The sequence below is a fragment of the Nycticebus coucang genome, chromosome 19, assembly GCF_027406575.1.
Source record: "Nycticebus coucang isolate mNycCou1 chromosome 19, mNycCou1.pri, whole genome shotgun sequence".
In the NCBI taxonomy this organism is placed as follows: Eukaryota; Metazoa; Chordata; class Mammalia; order Primates; family Lorisidae; genus Nycticebus; species Nycticebus coucang.
In genome coordinates, this window is record NC_069798.1 from 2,276,212 (window position 1) to 2,301,669 (window position 25,458).

General features: G+C 40.4%; 1 protein-coding gene across 3 annotated transcripts in view; it reads left to right on the plus strand.

Moving 5' to 3' along the window:
- Positions 1-25,458, plus strand: part of PIEZO2 (piezo type mechanosensitive ion channel component 2) — a 459,894-nt gene that overhangs the window by 259,424 nt on the left and 175,012 nt on the right. For all 3 annotated transcript variants that reach the window (XM_053571827.1, XM_053571828.1, XM_053571829.1), the window contains exons 6-7: positions 11,627-11,837; positions 13,141-13,354. In XM_053571827.1, the coding sequence (XP_053427802.1) occupies positions 11,627-11,837; positions 13,141-13,354 (425 nt within the window). The remainder of the gene's footprint in view (positions 1-11,626; positions 11,838-13,140; positions 13,355-25,458) is intronic.

A 25,458-nucleotide genomic window follows, 5' to 3' on the forward strand; every position in this document is an offset into this window, starting at 1 on the left:
GTAAGAATCTGGACAGCTGCCTGGTCACCCTGCAGTCTCACAGAACATGACTGTGGTAAATGGAACCCTCCTGTGGTTGTCACAGAGGCCCAGTCACCCCTGTTCCTCAAGGTCACTCAGAGAAACTGGGCAAAGCTTCCTGTCATAATGTACCTCGGAATGTGTCATGTACCTGTTGTCTACCATTTTTAAGGACTTAAAGCTCTAAAAGAGCCTTTTACCTTTGATGATATTTTTAAATCCTTATTTTTGGAAATTCTTAAGAATATTTTATTCTGTTTATGGAATATTTGATAGGTGATTTCAGGCATTTGAATTGTAAATAGCCACAAAACATCCACATAGGAAACTTGTATGAAGAAATTATAGAGCCCTTGGGTCATTTCTTGGGCGTCAGGGGGGCAGTCAGGGTTGAGATAAGAGGAACCACAGTGTGCTTCCCACCCATGCTATCTGCCCTAACTCCAGAGAAGCTGTCTCATTCAAAGAATTCCAGGCATTCCTTTGTGCCTTCTCTCTTCCCTTAAATTGTAAATATCCCTGTAATGGAATTGTCACCAACTTAATGTAATTTACATATTGTTTTTCAAATGTTGATCAGGTGTGTGGGAGCAGGTGATAAAGCTCCCATCTCTACCTCCACTTATTCTTTTCACTGACTTCCCTGTTAAAGTTAGTACAAACTCTAAGCAACATGCAGTTGCTCAAGCCGGAATCCCTGGTGTACCACTGGATTCCTTGGGCTGCTTATCTCTTACCATCAACAAGGCCTATGGATTCAACCCTCAGATTCTGTCTGCAATCAGTCTGATTTTTTTTTGCAGTTTTTGGCCGGGGCTGGGTTTGAACTCTCTTACATGTGGCTTTCCAGTCCTCCTAGTGCATGGTGTTGTTTGCTTTATCAAAGATCACATGACAATATGAGGCTGGTTTCATTTTCTGTTCTGTTCTGTGGGTCTGTGTTTCTATTTTTATGCCAATACCTGCTGATTTTGATCACTATAGCCTTGAGTCAGGTAAAGTGATGCCTCCAGATTAGTTCTATTTTGTAGAATTGTGTTGGCTATTTGTTTTTTTTCTGATTCCATGTGAAGAATAGAGCTATTTTTTCAAGATCTGCAAAGTATGATGTTGGTATTTTAATGAGGATTCCATTAAATCTGTAGCTGTCTTTGGGTAGTATACGTATTTTGACAATATTGACTCTTCAGAGCCAGGAGCATGATAGGATTTTCCATCTGTTAACATCCTTTGCAATTTATTTTCTTAGTGTTTTATAGTTCTCTCTACAGAGATTCTTTATATCCTTTGTTAAATATATTCCAATTACATTTTCTTCGATGCTCCTGTGAATGGGCATTTTGTCTTTGATTCTTAGCTTGACCGTTATGGGCATATAGGAAGGCTACTGAATTGTGTGCATGGATTTCAGGAGTCTCTTGCTTAAGTCCCTGGCATTTTCTAGGCATAAGATCATGTCATCATCAAAGAACAGTAGTTCGATCTCCTCCATCCTTATTTGAATAACCTTGATATCCTTCTCTACTCTGATTGCTTTGGCTACGACTTCCAGAATTATGTTGAATACTAGTGGTGATAGTGGACATGCTTTCCTGGTTCTAGTTCTAAGTGGGGATGCTTTCAGTTTTTCTCCATTCAATATGATGTTGGCTATGGGTTTGTCATAGATGGCTTCTATTAATTTAAGATGCCTTCTATTAATTGTCCCATCTGTGCCAATTTTCTTGAGTGTTCTTATTATAAAAGGGTGCTGAATTTTGTCAAGACATGACACTATAAAAATTCTAGAAGGAAATGTAGAAAAAAAATGATCCATCTACAGATGGAATTTATGAAGAAGACCCCAATGGCAATTGCAGCAACAACAAAAATGAATAAATGGGACCTGATGAGGTTTAAAAGTTTCTGCACGTCTAAAGACATAATCAACAAAGCAAAGAGATAGCCTTCAGAATGGGAGAAGATATTTGTATGCTACACATCCAACACAGGGCTAATACTAGAATCTACAAAGAACTGACGCACATCTACAAGAAAAGATCAACCAGCCCCATTAAAAACTGGGCAAGAGACATGAAAGATATTTTCTTATGCTGATAAACTAAGGGTTAAACACATGAGAAAATGCTCCTTGTCCCCAATTATCAGAGAAATGTAAATCAAAACCACATTGAGATTATCGTCTGACCCCCATGAGACTGGCCAACATCCTATGTTTCCAAAGCAAGGAATGCTGGCCTGGGTGCAGACAGAAAGGCCCACTCATACACTGTTGGTTGGACTCAAACTAGTACAGCTTCTATGGAAAGGAGTATGGAGGTACCTCAGAGAACTAAATGTAGACCTAGCATTTATTTCTGTAATCCCACTACCAGATATTTACCCAAAAGAAAAAAATATATCCTATCACTTGCTCGAATGTTAAAGCAACATAATTTACAAATGCAAAGATGCGGAAACAATCTAGGTGCCCTTCAACACCTGAATTGATTAATAGATTGTGGTATATGTATACCATGGAACACTATTCAGCTATTAAAAAGATGGAGATCTTGAATCTTTTGTAACAATCTGGATGGAATAGGAGGCCATTCCTGTAAACAAAGCATCACAAGAATGGAAAAACAAATATCACATGTACTCAGTACTAAATTGGAACTAGTAAATTAACAACTACATGCTCACATGAAAGAAAAGCTCAATGAAATTCAAATGGGGGAAGGGAGTGAGGGGGTTGGGTAAATTTCCACCCAGTGAGTACATTGCATGGGTATATTGCACACATCCTGGGTAAAGAACATACCTACAACTTGGACTTTAACCTGACAAGCGGAAACTGTAACCTAATCGTATGTACCCCCATATCAGTCTGAAACTTAAAAAAAAAAAAAATAAGTGAAAGTCTAAGATAGTAAAAATTTTAAAAACTATTGAGCAGTGCACCTATTCACAAATTCCACTTAAAATAGAAACACAGTGCACTGTTGTCGAAAGCTGATAACAGACCTATGTCCGCCACACCCATAAACTCTCGCCAGCCAGCCTGTGCAGTAGTGGCTCCAGTCCAGTGGGGGAAGTTAGAACTAAATTGTGAGCAAGCTTAGCAGCTGTCAGGTTAGCCCTTACAGCTTACTAATGTTCTGATTGTGCCAGTCAGGCTGGGAGTATTATTTCACACTGAAACCTTTTTTTCTTTTGAGACAGAGTCTCACTCTGTTGCCCAGGTTAGAGTGTTGTGGTGTTAGCCTAGCTCACCGCAAACTCATTCTCCTGAGTTCTAACAATTTACCTGCCTCAGCCTTCCAAGTAGCCGGGACTACAAGTGCCTGCCACACCTGGCCGCCACTGCTCCTGGCTCCTGGCCCACTGAAACTTATTTTATTCTTTGATATTTTAAATACATTCTGTTTTTTTTTTGTTTGTTTGTTTTTTTTGAGGCAGAGTCTCACTCTGTTGGCCCAGGCTAGAATGCCAGTGTCAGCCTAGCTCACAGTGTCAGCCTAGCCACCTCTTGGGTTCAAGCAATCATCCTATCGCAGCTTCCCAAGTAGCTGGGACTACAGGTCCCTGCCACCAAACCCAGATAATTTTTCTATTTTTTAGTAGAGATGGGGGTATTGCTCTTGCTCAGGCTGGTCTCATACTCTTGAGTTCAAGTGATCTTCTTGCCTCAGGCTCCCAGGGTGGTAGGATTGTAGGTATGAGCCCCTGTGCCTGGTCTAAAGACATTCATTTTAAAAATAAAAATATGAACAAAAATGTATTAATAAAAATAAAAGGATTTGCTCTGTAAAATTTGGATTCGGTCAAAAGGTTACGCTTAAGGACCTAGATGGCCACAGGAGGTCTTCAGGCTACAGGTTCCTGACTCCTGGTCTTATCTTTTGTTCATTCTGTTACAGTTTGTGATGCTGCTTTGTACCACTGTGTTTCCAAGAATGGTCATAGTTATGTGTGTTTAAGCTATTTCACAAAGTGTGAAATTATGAAAGCGTAAGTTTTTAATAAACGTGTCATTTAAAAGTTAGGAAAAATAATGTTCAAAAACCAAGTCTAGCAACAGAATAAAATATTTGCTTATCCTAACACCATCACGTTAGGTGTGTGTAACACACATGATGGCGTTCAATAGGTCTGTCTTTCTTTCTCTCGCTTCCTACTTCTACAGGAAACACTGGGGTGAAGTTCATCTTCTGCAGTGTCACAACACTTACCTTTTCCTTCCTTGGACTCTTCTGTTGAGATGAACCCATTCTGTTAAGATAAATTGTTAACTTTTAATAATAAACAATGAATAAACAACTGGTGACACTTTAGAAAAGTTTTCCCTTTGCCTCCCAGATCTTCTGGCTTTTTATACATGATTCAGATACACTCCCATGGAAATGTTTTTAAAAGCTTGGTTTTAACAATGAAGGAAAGAATGGAATCATCTGTCCAAAAGGCTCTGAGATCTGAAGCTTTAGTGAAACCTAAAGGAGGTTCCAGAGATAAATTACTTCAGATAATCATTTTCCAAATATAAGAGTCTGCTAGGTTATGTTTGAAACAAAATATTTTCAGATTATGCCTCTTCAGCTGAATCCCTATGGAGAATTCATTTACCTATTGGATTCTAGAGTGGCTGCTTTAGAATAGTATCAGGGAGCTCTTTAATAATGCTGATTCCTGGATCTTACTTTCATAATTTCTGATTTAGTGGGTTTAAGGTTAAGCCTGGTAATCTAGCCTCTTAAAGTTCCCCAGGTGATCCCTGGGATTTATTCCAACCCAGCTGAATCTTAACACTGCTTGAGGGTAAGGAGATGTGGATGTTTGGATATGACTGAGTAATTTGTTTTGTCTTCTCTATCTAAAATTGAGTGGAAATGATGCCTAACTAACACCATGGCTTAATGAGACCAGGGGCGCTGTTGAAAGAGAGGCCATTGTTGGCCGAGATGCTGAGGCTGCTTTGTGCTCAGAGCCCTAACCTAGCCCAGGGGACTCAAGAGAATCTTCATAGAGCGGACCTCAACCTCCTATGAAGTTGACTCCCCAGCACTTGGAGCTTCAACACAGGGAATGAGAGGTGCTACTCCAGTGCATATTAATCAGGTTTTGAAATTAGAAGCTTTCATTTATTTATTTTTCAGTATTTTATTTTTAACTGACATGTAATAATTACATACATTTATGGAGTACAGTGTGCTTTTTTTTAATTTCTGAAAATCCTTTTTTATAGTCACACCCAATACAGGTAAACAAAACCAGTTTTTATCCTTTCGTTGCCACTAAGGGACAAAGAAAAGCTACTGTTCAACTACGATGTAATAAATCCAGAAAGTCAACAGACTTGCCTGCCCTGTGTAGGTCAGTCCTTAGAACAGGGGAACTCAGCAGGTACTTTCACGTTCCTTTCCTGCTCTCACTAAATGTCTGACATTTAACCCCAAAAAAGCACCAAGAACTTTATGCTACAATTGACAGAATTTCACTTGAAGGGTTTACTTATACAGTCTTTCTGTAAGCATTAAAATGCCCTATAAGGTAAAGCAATAATATAATGCTATAATTTAGGCAAAAATTAAAGTTAAATCATATCACATGAGAATGATTAAAGTCCAGTTTTCTCATTGAACATCATGTTTTTAGTGAAGCATTTCATCGATTTTGTCTACCTTTTGTAGGTCCCTAATAAAAATAATTTGTTTAACGTGACCCAGCATAAATATCTTCACCTTTTTCAGACTAAAACTTGCTCCCAAGCAAATCTGAATTGTTTTAGGATGAAGTATCTTCCATGAACACTACAGCATAATGTAAAAAGCCACTTCAAATCTTGTTTTGGAAATAGGCATAGTATAAAAAGAAATCAATTCTTATTCCCTTTCTCATCCAAACTAAACTATACCCCCCATTTTGATTAGACAAAAGAGCTTAACAGAATTTTATTTACATGAGCTAATACATGAACTACAATTCCATTTGATTAACCATTTTATTCTGACATAAGATTGTTTTAAATTTTCATTAACTCCAACAAAATTAAGAGTCAGAATTGTACACAGATCTAGAATAAGTCAGTACTTAACAAAGATGATGTTTCAAAAGTACTAGTAAGGTATTAAGCCAATAAGCAAACTTCAAAAACAATTATGAGAAAAAGCATATGTAAAGCCAAACACTTCATGCCTTTCTGGCCTTCCCCTGTTTTCTTACTGTAGAAAATGTTTGCAATATTCATGATGTTAGGTTAGCTGTCTCCCATCCTAACTTAAATGTGCAATATGAACAAAGAAATTAAAGACTCATTTCTTTGGACATTTACATTTGAACTTCAATGGTTACTTGTGCAACACCCGAGGACAATCCCGGAACGAGCTGCACAGACAGTGGTGAGAGGTGCGGGGCAGCCCCGCAGACTCGGCTCCTGGGCGGCTGTGTCCCTGGGGGTTGTGTGTCCAGTGCGTGAAGGAGGCAGGCCCACTCCTGAATCTGCCAGAAGCACTAAGGCCCTAGTCAAGCTGCTGTCGTCAAACTTCTCACTCAGTTCAGAACCTTTATTTCCTAGCACAAAAGCATATGCTAATTTCTTAAAGCTTAAGAAATAACAATGTAAACTTTTGTCCAAAATGCAGCTAGTTTTAGAACATCAGAATCAATGAATTATAAGTAGATCAATTAAAATGTAAAGTCTACCTCAAAAATTCCACTATCCTAAGAATGTTAAGACCAAGGACTGGCAGAATAGTGCCTATTTTACTCTAGAACCACATGAAGTTTCTAGTTGTTCCCAAACCAATTTGACAGCCACATGCATTGTGACTCGAAAGAACACTGGCGTCCATAGCTCTCCTATCTGCCTGTGGCCCGAGGGGTAAAACCACCACCTCTGGAAAGCAAGGGATCATCATCCATGCTTGCTAATCCTCATGATGGCAGATTCACCATAGAGATGTAGCATAAATGAAAAGATCAATTATTCTCTGAAGGGAACAAAGTGGGGGGTATAGTTTACTTTGTATGGGAAAGGGAATAAGAATTGATTTCTTTTTATACTGTGCCGCAGTGTCTTCTTCCTGACCAGTCACACCAAGAAAAAGAATCAAAAGGTCTTCAAATGACACTCAGTGGACAGTGGCTAATAGCCCAATCCAACAACAACAACAAAAAGAACCAGGAAAAAAAAGGAAACCTTCCACCAAAAAACAGGACTGTATATTTGGGGCTTTCATCTTCTAATGGACCAAAGGAATCTGTCTTGCTCTGATGCATTGTACATTGTACCAAATTTAGAATGCATATTTATCACCTCAAATACTCATCCATTTGTGTTGAGAACATCTAAAATCATCTCTTTTAGCTGTTTTGAAATATTTAATACATTATTATGAATTATAGTCACCATGCCGTGCAATAGATCCTCTGAAATGACTCAAACTCTGTTGTCCACCCCGACCCCAGCACCTGGTGACCGTCATTATACTCTTTAATTCTATGAGTTGGGCTTCTTTAGATTCCGTGCGTAAATGAGATCATGCAGCCTCTGTCTTTCTGGGCCTGGCTCATTGTAATTTGCACCTTCTCCTCTAGGTTCATCCAGGTTGTTGCCAATGACAGAATTTCCTGTTGAAATCAGGTACTTTAAAGAAAGTAAAGGACAAAAGTCTTTAAATACATTTTAGATTTGGACATGGTCAATAATTCTGTGTCATGATTTCTTTGACTTTTTAAAGGGTTTATTTGTCTTCATTTTCTGAGACTGCTCAGGAACCAGGGGAAAGAATTAAATTTTCATCTACAGCTCTTTCTTCTTAGCTTTAAGGCCAAATTCAAGCTGGATTCCAGCACAGGGACAGATTATAGCTCCAGCAAGTAAGGCTGCTTGTTAGTAAACATGGTGTGCGAGTGAGTCCATGTTCTTCCAGAGCATCCGTGTTTATACTTGAGCAGACGAATCATTTAGGGAAAAAAGCCTGCTTGTTAATAAGCTATCCTGACGTGACTAATGGCAGTTCTGGCCCTGACCTGCCAGGGCAGGAGGGACTCACAGGGTTTAAGCATCTTGCTCTTAACTCTCAGCTTGACAGGTTTAAACAGCGTTTCCAACTGAGACACCCACCCACCCCATCCCACCCCGGGATTTCACTATAAAAATCCTGAAAAAACCTCAAGTACAGTGGTATGTTTATAAAAGTCGCAGGGAGCCCAGTCCTACCTAGAGAGTTCAGGGAAATATATTAATTTAACCTCACAAAGGCAGCTTGATCAGAGATTTCTATTTGATTTAATCTACAGCGGTAGCAATTTCATAATTGAATAAGAAGGCATTTATTATGAAAGTTACAAGTGTGTTTCTGACTGTGACCCATGCAGCCCTAGCTATGTTCTTTCCTTTTCTACTTTTTCAAGTGTTCTTCCTTCCTAGAGGGAGATTTTTTTAGTATGTTGCTGGCCTGTCATGGGGGGATAGAAGCAGCAGACACCCAAGAAGCAGCCACTTGCGTGTGGACGGCAGTGTGGGTGTCCTCGCAGCGACCCCGCTAGTGATTCCCACAGCCGTTCTGCCTGCAGGGACAGCCGAGCAGCTGAATGAGTGGGAGAGCTGCCACAGGATTCGTGCCTGTGGAGCTGGGGAAGGCGTCTTATAGGGCAGGAACCACAAGGCAAAAATGTCTGTGGGTTCTGGGTTCTCCAAGTAGCTTCCTGCATGAGGTGCTGACAGACAAAAAGACAAGGATAAGCCAGAAAGGCCGCCTGTTTCTGGGTGGCAGGTCCTGAGAGGTGAGTCAGCTCCGTGTCGTCTCCAGGCAATCTCATTACACTCTGACCCCAGAGCCATCATAGGCCAGCACATTGCAAGCAGCCCTCTCCAGAGCCATGCTGCCTCCTCTGTACCTCCAACAAGATGCCTGGGGATCTCAGAGCGAAATTTTCAAAACAGGAATATTGGCCCTCAGTCCCCAACCTTCTTCCCTCCTGTCTGTCCTTGTCATGTCAATAGAGACAAAAATATAGGAATAACATTTGATTCTCCTCTATCAAATCTGCCAGCTGATTCTGCTGACTTGACCTGCAAAACATACTCCAAAGACAGGATCTTCACATCTGCCCCACCACCTCCCTCCTGGGACCACCCTCTCCTCTGTCCCAGGCAGAGACAACTAGAATTATCTTGTAATGTAGATCATGTCTATAGCTCATTAAGTCTGATTAGAGTAGGTACAAGAGAAATTAAATATGGGACCATTTTGTCTTTAAATGGAGCTGTTAGCCTAGCCAGTTCTTCCTGAGAGTTTCTCTTGGAGAGGGAGGCCACTATGGTTTGAAAGTGTATATTTTTCTAAGGTGAGATAGCCAGACATGTATGTTGATGAGGGTATCTTGGAGAAAGAGGGCACACTGTGATGTGGGAGAGAGGGGAGAACGGCTGGCCGGTTCTTTCCTGGTGTCCTGAGCAGAGGGGATCTAGTGACCATGGCTAGAGCAGCGCAGTTGCTAAAGGAAGGCAGAGTGCTTACATCACACGCAGGCTGCAGGGCAGTGGTCTGAGGTACTGGCCAGAGTCTGCTGCTCCCCTCCCCAGCAGGGAGTGAGAAAGGTCATCTGCTGAGAATAAGGAGGACAAGGAGGTAGGACTTGTCCTCTAGGGGAGTGGGAACGGCCATGGGCCTGGGGACGCTTTTCCTTCTCATCTGGGATGCTCTTTGCTAGGAAATTTGGTGACTTTCAGGGCGTAGATGAATGCCACCTCCTCAGAGAGGCTCTCCCTGATTCCAAATCTAAAGTTAGCCACCCAGTCAGTCACAATCCTGTCTCTCTCTATTTGATGTCTCTGAATAGCATTTATTACTTCAAGATATTTAGCTTCTTATTTTTTTATTTGTTTATGTGTTTATTGCTGTATCTTTTCCTAGAAATACTAGGACACACTAGGCCCTGTATGGATGGAAAAAAATTATTTATTATTTATTTATTTATTGGAGAGAAAAATCTTAATGAATAACCATGAGGTATTTCTTTGGCTTCAGGAAAAAAATATAAACATGTCATGTTAGAATAGAGTAGACTCTAACTTGAATCAGCCCAGGGTTAAATCTGTGTGTGTGTTTGTGTGTGTGTGTCTGTACTTGGGTGGAGATCAGAGGGGATACAGCCTGTATCCTGGGCCAACAGTAACGAACTCAAGTCACCTGTCTTGGCACACAGAGGGTCTCTGTCCTCAAGGTCATTCAGCACTTACATTGAGCTGGCACCATTTCTCTTGGGCCTGCTTTCCTCCAGTGAACTTGGCGATAGTAGGAGGCCACACAAGTGAATATTATGTAAATATCTAAACTACATGTATCGAGAATGAACCTTTAAAATGGGAAAATGGGGCAGCGCCTGTGGCTCAGTCAGTAAGGCGCTAGCCCCATATACCGAGGGTGGCGGGTTCAAACCCGGCCCCAGCTGAACTGCAACCAAAAAATAGCCGGGCGTTGTGGCGGGCACCTGTAGTCCCAGCTACTCGGGAGGCTGAGGCAGGAGAATCGCTTAAGCCCAGGAGTTGGAGGTTCCTGTGAGCTGTGTGATGCCACGGCACTCTACCGAGGGCCATAAAGTGAGACTCTGTCTCTACAAAAAAAAAAAAAAAAAAAAGGTAAAATGGGAAAATGGAGAGGCCGAGCTGCACTCTTTTTGTCTTAACCAGATGTCTGAACTGGGTCTGTTTCCTTGGGCTGAAGATGTGGTTTGTCATCTCAGGGGGCAAATGCCAGCATATAGCTTCGTGTATCTCAAATGGTCTTAAAATTATGGCTTATATTTATAATTCCTTATAAAATACCTCCTGACCCTTTTAGGGAAAGATTTTGATTAGCCAAAATTATGTTCCATTACTTATTTTTTAAGAGCAAAACAAAAAATCATCTCAGCATATCCAGTTTAAAATAATACTTTAAAATTTGTTTGTGCTCTATACTTAAAATTGTACTGAGGTTCTGAGTTTCCCAGTATCGAACCATATGTCATTCTCTAAAAAATAAGATAGGAAGCAACCGTGTATTTAGCCAAGAAGTTCAAGACTGCTCATCCTCCCATGGTCAGGAAACTCAGATAGTGAACAAAGATAACCTTCAGAAAGAAAAGGGATTTCCTAAGCACTGGTTGGACTCATGCTTTCATTTAAAGACAGGGATAGTTTTATCAAACTTCCTATTACCTTGGAGGCAAACGCTATAAATTTGAAGACCCAAATCCAGATTGATCTAAGCTAAGATTTTTTTTTTTTTTCTGACCACTACACTACTAGGGATAAGCTAAGATTGCTCATAGATGTTTCAGACAGTTTCTCCTTTGCCTATAGAAAAAAAAAGAAGCACATACAGGTGAAATGACATGTTATTAGGGACCTTATGATTAGTGATGTTTCTCGTTCATTTTTTCAGGAAAGATGAAAATTACTTGGGCTCATGTGGGGACTGTCAGGACCCAGAGAGATTGAAGTAGTCTTCCATGATTTTTTTTTCCTGATTTATGAAATTCACTTCATTGACTGAACCATAAATTAGGAGCTGTAATAATCTGCGGGGAGGGTTGGAAGAGTTCTGGACTGTAGTGTTTCTGTTTTTCATTTCTTTAGACTGGAGGACAAAAAATAGACTCAGAAGAGGCACTGATCTGTGAAGAGGATTTAGATGGAGGAGATAGTGGGGAAGGCGAGTTGGAAGAGAGTACCAAATTAAAAATATTCCGCAGGCTCGCCTCTGTAGCTTCCAAGCTTAAGGAGTTCATTGGCAACATGATAACCACCGCCGGAAAAGTTGTTGTGACCATTTTACTGGGTTCCTCAGGTAAGTGTTTCCGGGACTAGGCTGCCCATGGTAAGACGGGACAAGTAGCACTTTAGTGACTAACGAAAGAAGTGATTGCAGAGAAGATAAGGAAACAGTCTATTCTATGACACAAAATTAAGAACCGTAGACCTTGTAAAACTTGCCACATGTGTAAACCACATTTAAAAAAATCATTTTTCTATTCAGTTCTAGTTTGATATTTTTAAATGATTTCTGTTAACCTCCGTAAAATAATCTTTTTCCATATCTGTTAAGTGACCTCATTTTCTATGTTTATATTAGAATAACAACTATTCCTCCACCTTAAAGTCTTGGAATGATGATCTACTACAATTCACAACCTGAGTGTACCCAGCTCGAGCCATAGTTGAGTCTTCTGAAGGCATGTCAGTTTATGTTGAGTCAATTGCAATCTTAATTTAACTCCCCAGGATATACTATTTTTCTTCTTAAATTAGATTGTAATCTTCCAGAACAGACGTTCACTTCCTTTAAATTTTGGCCACAGACTGCTTATTCCATAACAATGTTATCTTGATCTTTTACCTCTAGTCTACTGCTGCTCCTGAGAGAAGGCTTATTCGAGCTGACTCACCCAAACCACAGAGATGAAACAATTTCACTGGTTTTTAACAGGGCAAAAAGAGGAAAAGAAAATAGAATATCTTGAGAAACAAAACCTGGTATTTTAATGAGGAGTCATTTTAAAATGCCCTATAAAAATGTTTTAAAATACCTATCTAGGAGTTACCTCATGTTGCTTTTCCCCTTTTGGTGACAAATTACCAAGTTTTGTTAGGTAAGACAACATTTTAGTGAGACTTTAACTGTTACAGGTTGTACTATCTTATGAATCTCAGTTAACCACAAAACAAAAATCATTCTAAAGAAGACGTGAGGAACATTTGGAATAGATTACAGGTACCTGTATTCCTGAAATCTGGGCGGGAAAGTAAAAACGTGGAAATGGGCAAGTAAATACGCAAATGCTACTGGTACGAAAAGTAGGTCACTCAGCTCAACATGATTAGTTGGTGAAGTTTCTTTATCATCTGCTATTTCTCTGTATCTACAAAATTATCACTCCAGGTGTGACTTTTTCCTGCAACAAATGTAGCATTAATTCTGATCATGTCAATAAAATACGATTCCTATTTCCAAAAGCCTGATCGATACCTAAAAACATATGAAGGAAATTCGTTTTCTTTTTTCTTTCTTTTAACCACCCCAAGCACATTTATAGCACACACAATTTCTGACTGGTCACTGAAGTTCTAGTTCATCATTTCTTCTTCCTCAGGTATGATGTTGCCATCTTTGACCTCCTCTGTGTATTTCTTTGTGTTTTTGGGTCTGTGCACCTGGTGGTCTTGGTGCCGGACATTTGACCCATTGCTGTTCAGCTGTCTCTGTGTCCTGCTGGCTATTTTCACTGCTGGACACTTGATTGGACTTTATTTATACCAGTTCCAGTTCTTCCAAGAAGCAGTTCCACCCAATGACTACTATGCAAGGTAAGAGGACTCTTTTAGACTTTTCAAGGAGAGGTTGCTCCTCCCCACTTCCTCTGGCCCTTGGCTTGGCATTGTGAATTTGCTGGGGTTCTTCTTCATGATGTGTTCAGCGAAGATTTGGTAGGAGTGGGTGAGGCAGTCTAGCGCTTTAATTTTATTGGATGACACAGTCTAAAAGGGCTCTGAAGGGGGCTCCCTCAGAGGGAGCTGCTGTCTGGAGGGAGCGAGCAGGGCAGATGCTGGAGCTGGGCTGAGGAAGGACATCTAGGGAGAGCATTTCTCACCAAATAACGGTGAATGTTTGTCTCAAGCATCCAGCTAGAAAGAGCTCTCATCAGACCAATGTATGACCACAAATTGAGCATCAAAATACTAACTAATTAGTTTTAAAATTTTTAAAATAAAAGTACACAAGTCTGGGATGTGAGGAGGGGGAGAGAGAGAGAATGAATGAGAAAGATCTAATAATTGACTTCATTTGGAGATGCCTATTACACCAACTCTGACTTTTTTGAAGGACTATAGGCCTTTCTCAGTAAATGAAGGAAAACTTTTTACATGATAATGCTGGCTAGTGAATGAGAAAGGAATAATCGAATCAGAAAATTACCAACCATCAGTCCTTAAGGAAGTATTTGATTATGGTCACCATCTAAAATCATTCCTTTGTGGCTGAGTACGGTGGCTCATGCCTGTAATCCTGGCACTCTGGAAGGCCAAGGCAGGTGGATTACCTGAGCTTAGGAGTTTGAGACCAGCCAGAGCAAGAGTGAGACCCTGTCTGTACTAAAAATAGGAAAATTAGCCAGGCATAGCGGCGGATGTAGTGGCACATGCCTATAGTTCCAGTCACTTGGGGGTCTGAGGCAAGAGGATTGCTCAGGCCCAAGCATTGAGGTTGCTGTGAGGTCACAGCACTCCACTCAGGATGACAGAGTGAAACTCTGTCTCAAAAGAAAAAAAGAAGTCATTTATTTAAAAGATTTTTATGATGTTTGCACAATGACAGACTATAACCTTACTGATTGTTTGCTAATTGCTGAGGAAAAATCATAGTTTACAAAGGTGACCAACACCTTAACCAGTTGATCCAGGTAGCTCCACATGTCACACCTGTCAGTGTGACACGGTATATGAAATACATGTCATCACACTGTGAAGGCTTTTGACCTAACTTCAATTTACGGAAAATATGAAAGATAGGAAGTAATTTAAATGATTTCACAAGAAAAACAATCAGAAAAACCTAGAAGGTAGATTCTACAAGGCAAATGATCAGTCTCTTCATAGTTCAGCATCATGAGGAAGAGGTGTGTGTGCAGAGGGGGCAGAGGCAGGGCTGTCTGCTTTAGAGGAGAACTGAGGAACCAAAGCACAGCTCTGGATCAGGTGCTGGTTCAGCAGCAAATCTCTAAAAGGCACGTTGGGGTTAAGTGGGAGAAAAGTTCAGTGTTCTTTGGATATTAGCCGACAGTATAAAATTACTACTATTATGTTTATGAAGGTATTGTGGGTACACAGATGGAGGTCGTTATGTTACAAGATACATGGTGGATTGTTCAGAGATAAGGTGCCATGATGTTTGCAACTTCCAAATGTTCTAGATCCATGCATACGTCATCCATCCATACATACATACATATATACATGCACACATACATATAAACATACATACATATATACATACATCATACATACTACTACCAGGTACATAGGAAAGGAAGTAAATAAAATTATTGAAACTAGGTCATCATTATGGACTTATCTATTGTCCTAGTTGAACTTTTCTTTGAGGAAAGCTCATAATTGAAAGTTACAGAAAAAAGAGAACAGAAGTGGTAAGAGGGGATACAAATGTGAAGTGAAGACGGGGCCAGAATTTCCCTCTCTGTTGTCCTCTGGGAAGTAGTACAGTATTATTTATCTTCTTGTTGAGAAATGAGGAACTTGCAGTTTGAAAGGACATGAATGATAGATCATACTGGCAATATGGCGGATAAAGGTTTGCTTCCTTCTTTCAGGAAATCCTAATGTGGTTTTTATAATATGTGATGGCAAGTATAAAGATGGAATGTGTGTGTGGGCCCTGTGGCCTGGCTTCCATTGGTTCATGTATAAAATTTGGCCAAAAAGCTACTTGTGGCTGTGTCTACACAGTGCTTAAAAAAAATGGTCATTCAAATCTTAACACCACTAAAATTCAATTAAAATAAAGTTGGTGTCCAACACACTCTTCACCCTAATTATAAATCCAGTTGACTTAACTGCTGGTATTAACCTGGAAATTTCAAAAGCATAATTCAGTCAAATAAGAGAATTTTATACAGATACATGAAAACTGAGGAGCCATTTTAATGGTGCATATTCACATAGTATTTATTTTAGGTTGAAGTGAATAAATATTCAGTTTCAGTACAGATATTAGTTCTAGACTAAATGAATTCTTTCTTAGTTTCTTTTAGACATTCAATTTTTGGTTATGGAACACATAGAAAAAAACATTTTGTACTGATGAAGAGTCTGACTTTTAAGACCATATGATCCTCTCAATCGATGCAGAAAAAGCTTTTGATAACATCCAACATCCCTTCATGATCAGTACACTTAAGAAAATTGGTATAGAAGGGACATTTCTATAGAAGGGACTGATAGAGACCATCTACAGCAAACCCACAGCCAATATCATATTGAATGGAGTTAAATTGGAATCATTTCCACTCAGATCAGGAACCAGACAAGGCTGCCCATTGTCTCCATTGCTCTTTAACATTGTAAGGGAAGTTTTAGCCACCGCAATTAGGGAAGAAAAGGCGATCAAGGGTATCCACATAGGGTCAGAAGAGATCAAACTTTTGCTCTTCACAGATGATATGATTGTATATCTGGAAAATACTAGGGACTCTACTACAAAACTCTTAGAAGTGATCAAGGAATACAGCAGTGTCTCAGGTTACAAAATCAACATTCATAAATTGGTAGCCTTTATATATACCAAAAATAGTCAAGTTGAAAAAACAATTAAGGACTCTATCCCATTCACAGTAGTGCCAATGAAGATGAAATACTTGGGAGTTTATCTAACAAAGGACGTGAAAGATCTATATAAAGAGAACCATGAAACTCTAAGAAAAGAGATATCTGAGAATGTTAACAAATGGAAAAATATACCATGCTCATGGTTGGGAAGAATCAACATTGTTAAAATGTCCATACTACCCAAAGCAATATATAATTTCAATGCAATCCCCATTAAAGCTCCACTGTCATGCTTTAAAGATCTTGAAAAAACAATACTTCGTTTTATATGGAATCAGAAAAAAACCTCAAATGGCCAAGACATTACTCAAAAATAAAAACAAAGCAGGAGGAATCACGCTACCAGACCTCAGACTATACTACAAATCGATAGTGATCAAAACAGCATGGTACTGGCACAAAAATAGAGAAGTAGATGTCTGGAACAGACTAGAGAACCAAGAGATGAATCCAGCTACTTACCATTATTTAATCTTTGACAAGCCAATTAAAAACATTCAGTGGGGAAAAGATTCCCTATTTAACAAATGGTGCTGGGTGAACTGGCTGGCAACCTGTAGAAGACTGAAACTGGACCCACACCTCTCACCATTAACCAAGATAGACACTCACTGGATAAAAGATTTAAACCTAAGACATGAAACTATAAAAATACTAGAAGAGAGTGCAGGGAAAACCCTTGAAGAAATTGGGTTGGGTGAGTTTTTTAAGAGATGAGTTAATTGGAAATGTAAATATACCTATAGGGCAAAAGTTTTTGGTTTTGGAAAAAAACAAGTTTAAGGATCTTTTCTGCCATCTAGAGGCTGATAGTAGGAAATTCAAAGAATATTAATAATCACTTTGAAACTTCTCTGTAAAGCAATGGTTCTCAACCTGTGGGTCGCGACCCACAGGAACTATATTAAAGGGTTGTGGCATTAGGAAGGCTGAGAACCACTGCTGTAAAGGATCAGTTAGACTTTGCAGGCCATACAGTCTCCATTGAAATTCTTTCAAGAAGTCATTATAGTTGCCAAAGCAGTGAAGACAGGTGTAAAAAAATAAGCATGGCTGTGTATGCTTATGGCCCCATATGGACATTGACACTTGAATGTCAATGTCATATAATGTACAGAGAATATGAAACATAATTTTTCTTTTAACTTTTTACAACCATTTAAAAATGTAAAAACCATTATTAGCTGATAAGCTGCACCAAAACAGGGATTGAACCAGACTTGCTCCAAGGCCATAGTTTCCCATCCTCTAGTATAAAGATTAACAGTGCTGATACTATAATTACTTATCATATTTGTCTTTTATTTGAATTGTCACAAACTTAAAATTATTATAATGTATTACAGAAATTTTGTAGCTAACCCCTTTAACATTTTAAAAGGTCTGTTACTATAATCCCATAGGGTAGGTCATTAGAAGTCGTACGGGTACGATAGCTCATACCTGTAAACCCAGGGTATTGGATGGCCAAGGTGGGAGGATCAGTTAAGACCAGGTGTTTGAGACCAGGCTGGGCAAAATACACTGATCCTGTCTCTACAAAAAAATAAGAAAAATTAGTTGGGAGTGGAGGTGCACTCCTATAGTCCCAGCTATTCCGAAGGCTGAGGCTTTAGCCTAAGAGTTCAAGGCTGCAGTGAATTATGATTAGGCCACTGAACTTCAGCCTGGATGATAAAGCAAGACCCTGTTTCAAAAATAAAAAAGGAGGGTAGGTTGCTCATCCAGGTGTCAGGTATAGAAACTTTGAGCTAAAGAAAGCAGTGTATATATTTTCTTGTCATAAATATTTTTCCTCATTAACTTGATAATAAGAGAACATCATTTTATTTTATTCCTTTAAGCTTAGAAATTAACATCTTTATGACAAAAGCATTTTTGTAGGGCATAATTTCAATGTATTGTTGTTATTATTATTAACCCCACACTCAGAAGAAAACAAACTGGGAATGAGCCAAAAAAATAAAAAAAATCTTCTTGTATTGATGTTTGTCACAAATTTCATAATCACGGAGACTACAGCCCTTAACATCCAGCTTCCAGAGAAAGTTGTCCTTAAAACAGGTCCAACCTTGGGTGCCTGTGGCTCAGTGGGTAGGCTGCCGGGCCCATATATCAAGGGTTGGGGGTTTGAACCCGGCCCTGGCCAAACTGCAACAAAAAATAGCCGGGCGTTGTGGTGGGCATCTGTGGTCCCAGCTACTTGGGAGGCTGAGTAAAGAGAATTGCCTAAGCCCAGGAGTTGGAGGTTGCTGTGAGCTGTGACGCCATCACACTCCACCGAGGGTGACAAAGTGAAACTCTGTCTCAAAAACAAACAAACAACAACGACAAAAAAATACAGCTCCAGCCATTTTTATCTGTTTGGAAGCTTTCAAATGAATTCTCTGGTGAGAATTAACTTTGTTTTAAGGAGCACAGAATTGATTTTTTTGGTCATATATGATACATGTTTGTTGGTGATTATTTGGAAAAATAAAATAAAAAATAAGAGAAAAAACACTTCTTAAAAAAATAATCTTAACTCCCAGAAATATATACTACTGCTTTTTGGCCTACACTTCTCCAGCATCTTTGCTATGCATTTATGTACTTTTTTAAAGAAAATGTTGAATTATATTGCACATACTGTTTTACAACTTGCTTTACTCACTTGAGTCGTTTATTTCCCTGTTTTAAGATGTTCTACAATGTGTTTTAAGTGGGCTTGTGCGTGTAGCTCTGTTATAACTTAGTCAATCCCTGAGTTTTGATCATGTTGATTATTTCTCATGAATAATGCTGTGAGGTGCACTCACCATACTTCTAAATCTAAACAAACTCATGCTAAGCAAGTTGTAATTCCATGTTCTCTTGCTCATGGGAGAGCCTCTGCAGGGCTGTGCAATGCTGGAGTGTCCAGAGGTTTCAAGGTCCCAGGCCGACATTGTACATACATGTCGTATACCAAAATCCCATGTCCATGTGCACACAGATCCTGGTTTCGTTTTTCTCAAGGTGGTGCGACCTTTTAATCCACTAGCCCCAAGAGATCAGCTGCTTCCTTCCAGCTTCAGGCAGACCTGTGGTAGAATTCTACCATTGATTTTTCCAGAAGAGGGTGAGAATTGACAATTCCCTTCCATTTGTCCATAGAGGCATGGCATGTCCATATTTTCTGAAATAAATTTCTTTTTTTGAGACAGTTTCACTATGTAGCCCTCAGTAGAGTGCCTTAGTGTCACAGCTCACAGCAACCTCAAACTTTTGGGCTTAAGCACTTGCCTCTACCTCCCAAGGAGCTGGGACTATAGGTGCCCACCACTAAGCCTGGCTATTTTTTGTTGTTGTTGTTGTTGTTGTTGTTGTCATTGTTTTTTAGCAGGCCCCAGGCAGGGTTCAAACTCACTAGCCCCAGTGCATGTTGCTGCACCCTAACCATTCAGCTACAGGAACCAAGCCCCAAACCAATTTCAAGATGCATTATTTAACAGTGATGAGTGTATTTATGGAAAGGTTAAGACACAATATCTGAACCAAAAGTTATCCTTCCCAAATTTCAAATGCTATAGACCAATGTTTTTCAACCTTTTTTATCTTACTGCACAATTGAACCTATAGTTAAACTTCTGTGGCACACTTAAATTATATTGATCCAAAAAAGAGTAAAAAAAAAAGAATATACTTACTGTGCTTTGAACTTGTTTTGAAAATAATTTAATTAATAGTCTTTAAAATTTTTCACAGCACACCTAAGATCCTCCCCCTGCACGTCACTGCTATAGACTATTACAACCATAAAAAAATTAATGACCACATTTCAGAAGTATCCAGCAAAATAATTCTTCAAAATTCATCCCAGAATTAAATGTGAGACAAATAATATACTCTTCAAAGTAGTCTGTTTAATAAAACACAGCCCCATTGCCACTGTTACTCCAGTAGTTCTTCCTGCAAAACTTAGCAAACTAAACAAAGTTTGCCTTCGCTGCTGGAAACTGTAATCTGAGGGTCTTATATTTTCACAGGCAATTTCTACAGACAGCTGTAGGAGACCAGAGATTCAAGGGAAGGAGAAGCAAGAGTTAAGCTTTGAATGCTCTGTAACTATAAGAAACATCTGTGATACAACATCTTGATAACACCTTAGTGATAAGGGCCTGGGGAAGGGATTCAGCTCCACTTAACACAGACAGCATGAGTGTCAGTGCTTGGCAGTCTCCACACCCGTGGTGCAAATAACCACCGGATCACTTCTATAAGTAGCAGCAGGTTAGGTTAGTCTGGATTTTTTCGCTCACTCTAAGTCTTTTGCTCCTCCTGCTCAGAGGGCACCTGCCCAGTGCCCTTCTACAAAGACTGCTAAGATTCGCTCTCCTACTAAGACTCTCTCTCCTACTAAGACTGTTTCTTTCCCTCGAAGACTGTCTCTCTCTCTCTCTGAGACAAATTGCCCTCTGGCAGCCAAGGAGAGTTGATTCCAAGCAAGGTAGCACAGGGGTCCATGTCCAGACAGTTAGATAGACCAGGGCCAGCAACCTGGCATCAAGGGCCCTGACAGACAGCAAACACCTTAAATTTTAAAAGACAGAAAACAAGAATGGAAGAAAGTTTAGATACTAACATTCAGATTCCCCCACTTCTACGTGGGCATGTCTTCACCTGTTTCCTACCCGTAGGGCCAGCCAAGTTCATGGATCTGGGAATGTCGGACAGCTTCTGTGCTGTGGGCTTCCTGCATTGAAAGCCCAGACAGTGCACCAAGCAGAGAATGGGGACCCGTAGGAGCACCAACTTGTGCTTCACCTCCATGACTGTGTGGCCCCAAGAGGCACTTGGGTGTGATAAATTTCACTTTTCGTCACTCATTGGTAACTTCTAACAAAAGCCAATTTTAATAATTTGGCCACACATCATTGCCTGTTTGCTAGTGATTATGATACCTGAAGTAATTCTGAGACAATCCTCTAAAAAAGTGGGCTTTTCTTTTGTTTGTTTTTATGGTAAATTATCTGAATAATTCAGGCAAACGTTTGAAAGTAGGTAAGGATTGTGTGTATAAAGAGGCCAGAATGAATGTGTACCTTTGCTTCATCATAATGTAAACACTGGGAACCCACACATTTATTTCTCAGTGCTGGTAATGAGCGTTCTGCATGTGTGAAGCATTGAAATGAGTGTGTGACTTTGAATTAATCCTTTAAGTTGTCTCTGCTCATCTTTGGTTGTCCATCCAGGCCCTGGATTTCCTCTAGATCCTTTCTCAGAGTCCCTGCAGGGTGGGGCTTGTTGGATCAAGTTTCTTTTTTCTGGATTTCTTCTAGATCCTTCCTCAGAGTCCCTGCAGGGCGGGGCTTGTTGGATCAAGTTTCTTTCTTCTGGATTTCCTATAGATCCTTCCTCAGAGTCCCTGCAGGGTGGGGCTTGTTGGATCAAGTTTCTTTCTTCTGGATTTCCTCTAGATCCTTCCTCAGAGTCCCTGCAGGGCGGGGCTTGTTGGATCAAGTTTCTTTCTTCTGGATTTCCTCTAGATCCTTCCTCAGAGTCCCTGCAGGGCAGGGCTTGTTGGATCAAGTTTCTTTCTTCTGGATTTCCTCTAGATCCTTCATCAGGGTCCCTGCAGGGCGGGGCTTGATGGATCAAGTTCACTTTGTTCTGGATTTCCTCTAGATCCTTCCTCAGAGTCCCTGCAGGGCGGGTCTTGTTGGATCAAGTTTCTTTCTTCTGGATTTCCTCTAGATCCTTCATCAGGGTCCCTGCAGGGCGGGGCTTGTTGGATCAAGTTTCTTTCTTCTGGATTTCCTCTAGATCCTTCATCAGGGTCCCTGCAGGGTGGGGCTTGTTGGATCAAGTTTCTTTCTTCTGGATTTCCTCTAGATCCTTCCTCAGAGTCCCTGCAGGGCGGGGCTTGTTGGATCAAGTTTCTTTTTTCTGGATTTCCTCTAGATCCTTCATCAGGGTCCCTGCAGGGCGGGGCTTGATGGATCAAGTTTCTTTCTTCTGGATTTCCTCTAGATCCTTCCTCAGAGTCCCTGCAGGGCGGGGCTTGTTGGATCAAGTTTCTTTCTTCTGGATTTCCTCTAGATCCTTCCTCAGGGTCCCTGCAGGGTGGGGCTTGATGGATCAAGTTCACTTTGTTCTGGATTTCCTCTAGATCCTTCCTCAGAGTCCCTGCAGGGTGGGGCTTGTTGGATCAAGTTTCTTTCTTCTGGATTTCCTCTAGATCCTTCATCAGGGTCCCTGCAGGGCGGGGCTTGTTGGATCAAGTTTCTTTCTTCTGGATTTCCTCTAGATCCTTCATCAGAGTCCCTGCAGGTTGGGGCTTGTTGGATCAAGTTTCTTTTTTCTGGATTTCCTCTAGATCTTTCATCAGGGTCCCTGCAGGGCAGGGCTTGTTGGATCAAGTTTCTTTCTTCTGGATTTCCTCTAGATCCTTCCTCAGAGTCCCTGCAGGGTGGGGCTTGATGGATCAAGTTCACTTTGTTCTGGATTTCCTCTAGATCTTTCATCAGGGTCCCTGCAGGGCAGGGCTTGTTGGATCAAGTTCACTTTGTTCTGGATTTCCTCTAGATCCTTCCTCAGGGTCCCTGCAGGGTGGGGCTTGATGGATCAAGTTCACTTTGTTCTGGATTTCCTCTAGATCTTTCATCAGGGTCCCTGCAGGGTGGGGCTTGATGGATCAAGTTCACTTTGTTCTGGATTTCCTCTAGATCCTTCCTCAGGGTCCCTGCAGGGCGGGTCTTGTTGGATCAAGTTTCTTTCTTCTGGATTTCCTATAGATCCTTCATCAGGGTCCCTGCAGGGCGGGGCTTGTTGGATCAAGTTTCTTTCTTCTGGATTTCTTCTAGATCCTTCATCAGAGTCCCTGCAGGGTGGGGCTTGATGGATCAAGTTCTGGATTTCCTCTAGATCTTTCATTAGGGTCCCAGCAGGGCGGGGCTTGTTGGATCAAGTTTCTTTCTTCTGGATTTCCTCTAGATCATTCATCAGGGTCCCTGCAGGGTGGGGCTTGTTGGATCAAGTTTCTTTTTTCTGGATTTCCTCTAGATCTTTCATCAGGGTCCCTGCAGGGCTGGGCTTGTTGGATAGAGTTCACTTTGTTTTGCTGCTTTCTTTACCTTAAATTGTGAGTTTTGAAAATGAAAGAGTGAGAAGAAATAAGTAGACTCTTGAGCCATTCTTTGTGAAAATAGCATGCTTGGGCAAGTAAATATACAGTGATTTGTCCTGAGACTTTTTTATATCCTATTCAAGAAATCATGATGTTTAGAAAATTAATTATGTTTACTGAAGGAAAAGCTCATGTTTATTTCAGTGTTAAAACAATATAAAACAAGGAACAGCAAAGCCTAAATCTCCAGCAAAATGAGTTTATTCTATGACAAACAAGAAAAATGTTGAAAAAAACAAATACTGAAAGTGTAATATCACTTATTATATTTATACTATTTTTATAACAGTCATAAATTATCGATTATATATAAGGAGAAATAAAGGCCTATATGCTATGTGTCTTTTTCTTCTGGTTTGTAGAAGCCAGTGGCTTCTTTAGAAAATGAAAGAATGCAATCAGCTCTTCTGTAAGGCCTGCTGCAGTCTGCTTTGCAAGCAGTTACATAGTCCAGGTTATTTAAATAAATGGCCTCTTGCAGACTGGCCCAGGATGGCTAGGGTGTGCCTGTCTTACTTTTGAGTGAGCTGAGGTTTGATAATCAGAAACAGCACAGAAAGACTAAATTGTTTTTAATGGAGACCAGTTGGCAAGAACATCATCTGAAAGCAGTCCAGTGTGTGGGGAAAAAATAAATGCAAAGCATGTTATTTTAATGCTAAGGAATGTAAATTAGCCCAACCAAGTTAACACTTTTCTCTTAACCTGTTCGTTAAAAAATGGTACCAGCATTAACCGCTAATGTCCTTTAATTAAAGGTGGTGGGTGATAATAATGACAAGCCAGATTTTGGTTTCATTTTGACAAGATTCTTAATGATTAAGTGACTTATTCTGTGTGTCTCATTGAGAGTTCCCTTATGCTTATCTGAAAACAGGAGCCAAGAGAAATTGACTTTCCCCAGATCAATAAATAGAAAATTAGTAGAACTTAAATACTTGAACCTTGAGTCCATTTGGACCTATGATCACTTAGGAGCATATGTGGGTGTGGTGTGGACCTAAGGTCCCAGGGTTATGGGTGTCTTACCCAGCCACCACACTTGACCTTGTATGCTGACTAAGCCCACATGTCTTTTTCCTGGGTGTCTATCCACCCTTTCCAGAGTTCTAGCCTGGATTACATGTTGTATAACAAATTTCTTGCCTCTTTGCTACTGAAGGCATCTCCCTTTTGGTTTTCCTGGAGAAGATGCCTTATTCTCTGTGGGCACCTAGAATGCCCCTCATTTGATTGAACTCGGCACTTCATTCCAGAGGGACCAGAGCTAGGAGAGCTGCTCCTCTGCAGACATCTGCCCCAGTTCAGGGCCCCTCTGCTCCTCTGCTCTCATACCGGCCATCAGAGGCCAAGTGGGCTCCATTCTCTTAATCATATGACAATAAGAAGATTGCACCAATGCTCATGAGCTCATTCCCTGGAGACAGCGCAGGCAGGTGTGGGCTCTACTACTACTTTCTAGACAGGGCACCTGGGGAAATCCTTTCTTGAACTCTCTGTGTCTCTGTTTTCTTAGCTGTAAAGTAGGGATGGGAATAGTGCCTGTCAATTTTCAGACAACCCTGCATCCTTCCACTGCCCTTGTCTGTGGTCATGTTGAATGATTACTGAACATCAAGTTTAACTTAGAAACCAAGCAATATGTAGTCATGGTTCCTTAAGTATGGTGTTGGCAAATATTTAGTTTCTGCTTTAAGAAAATGATGGTTTACATTTATTTAGGAAAGACAAAAACAGTTTTATCCCTGACGACTACCATAAAAAATGGGTAAAGTAGTAAGTAGCTTTCCCTTTTGAAGACATTAGCAATTTCAGTTTATATTTACTGTGTTTTTCAGAGACCAGGTTTGCTTTCTATTGTTGAGAGACTTTGCGTATTGTTTCCTAGTTTGTTGGTCCTCATCTCAAAGCTGGAGCT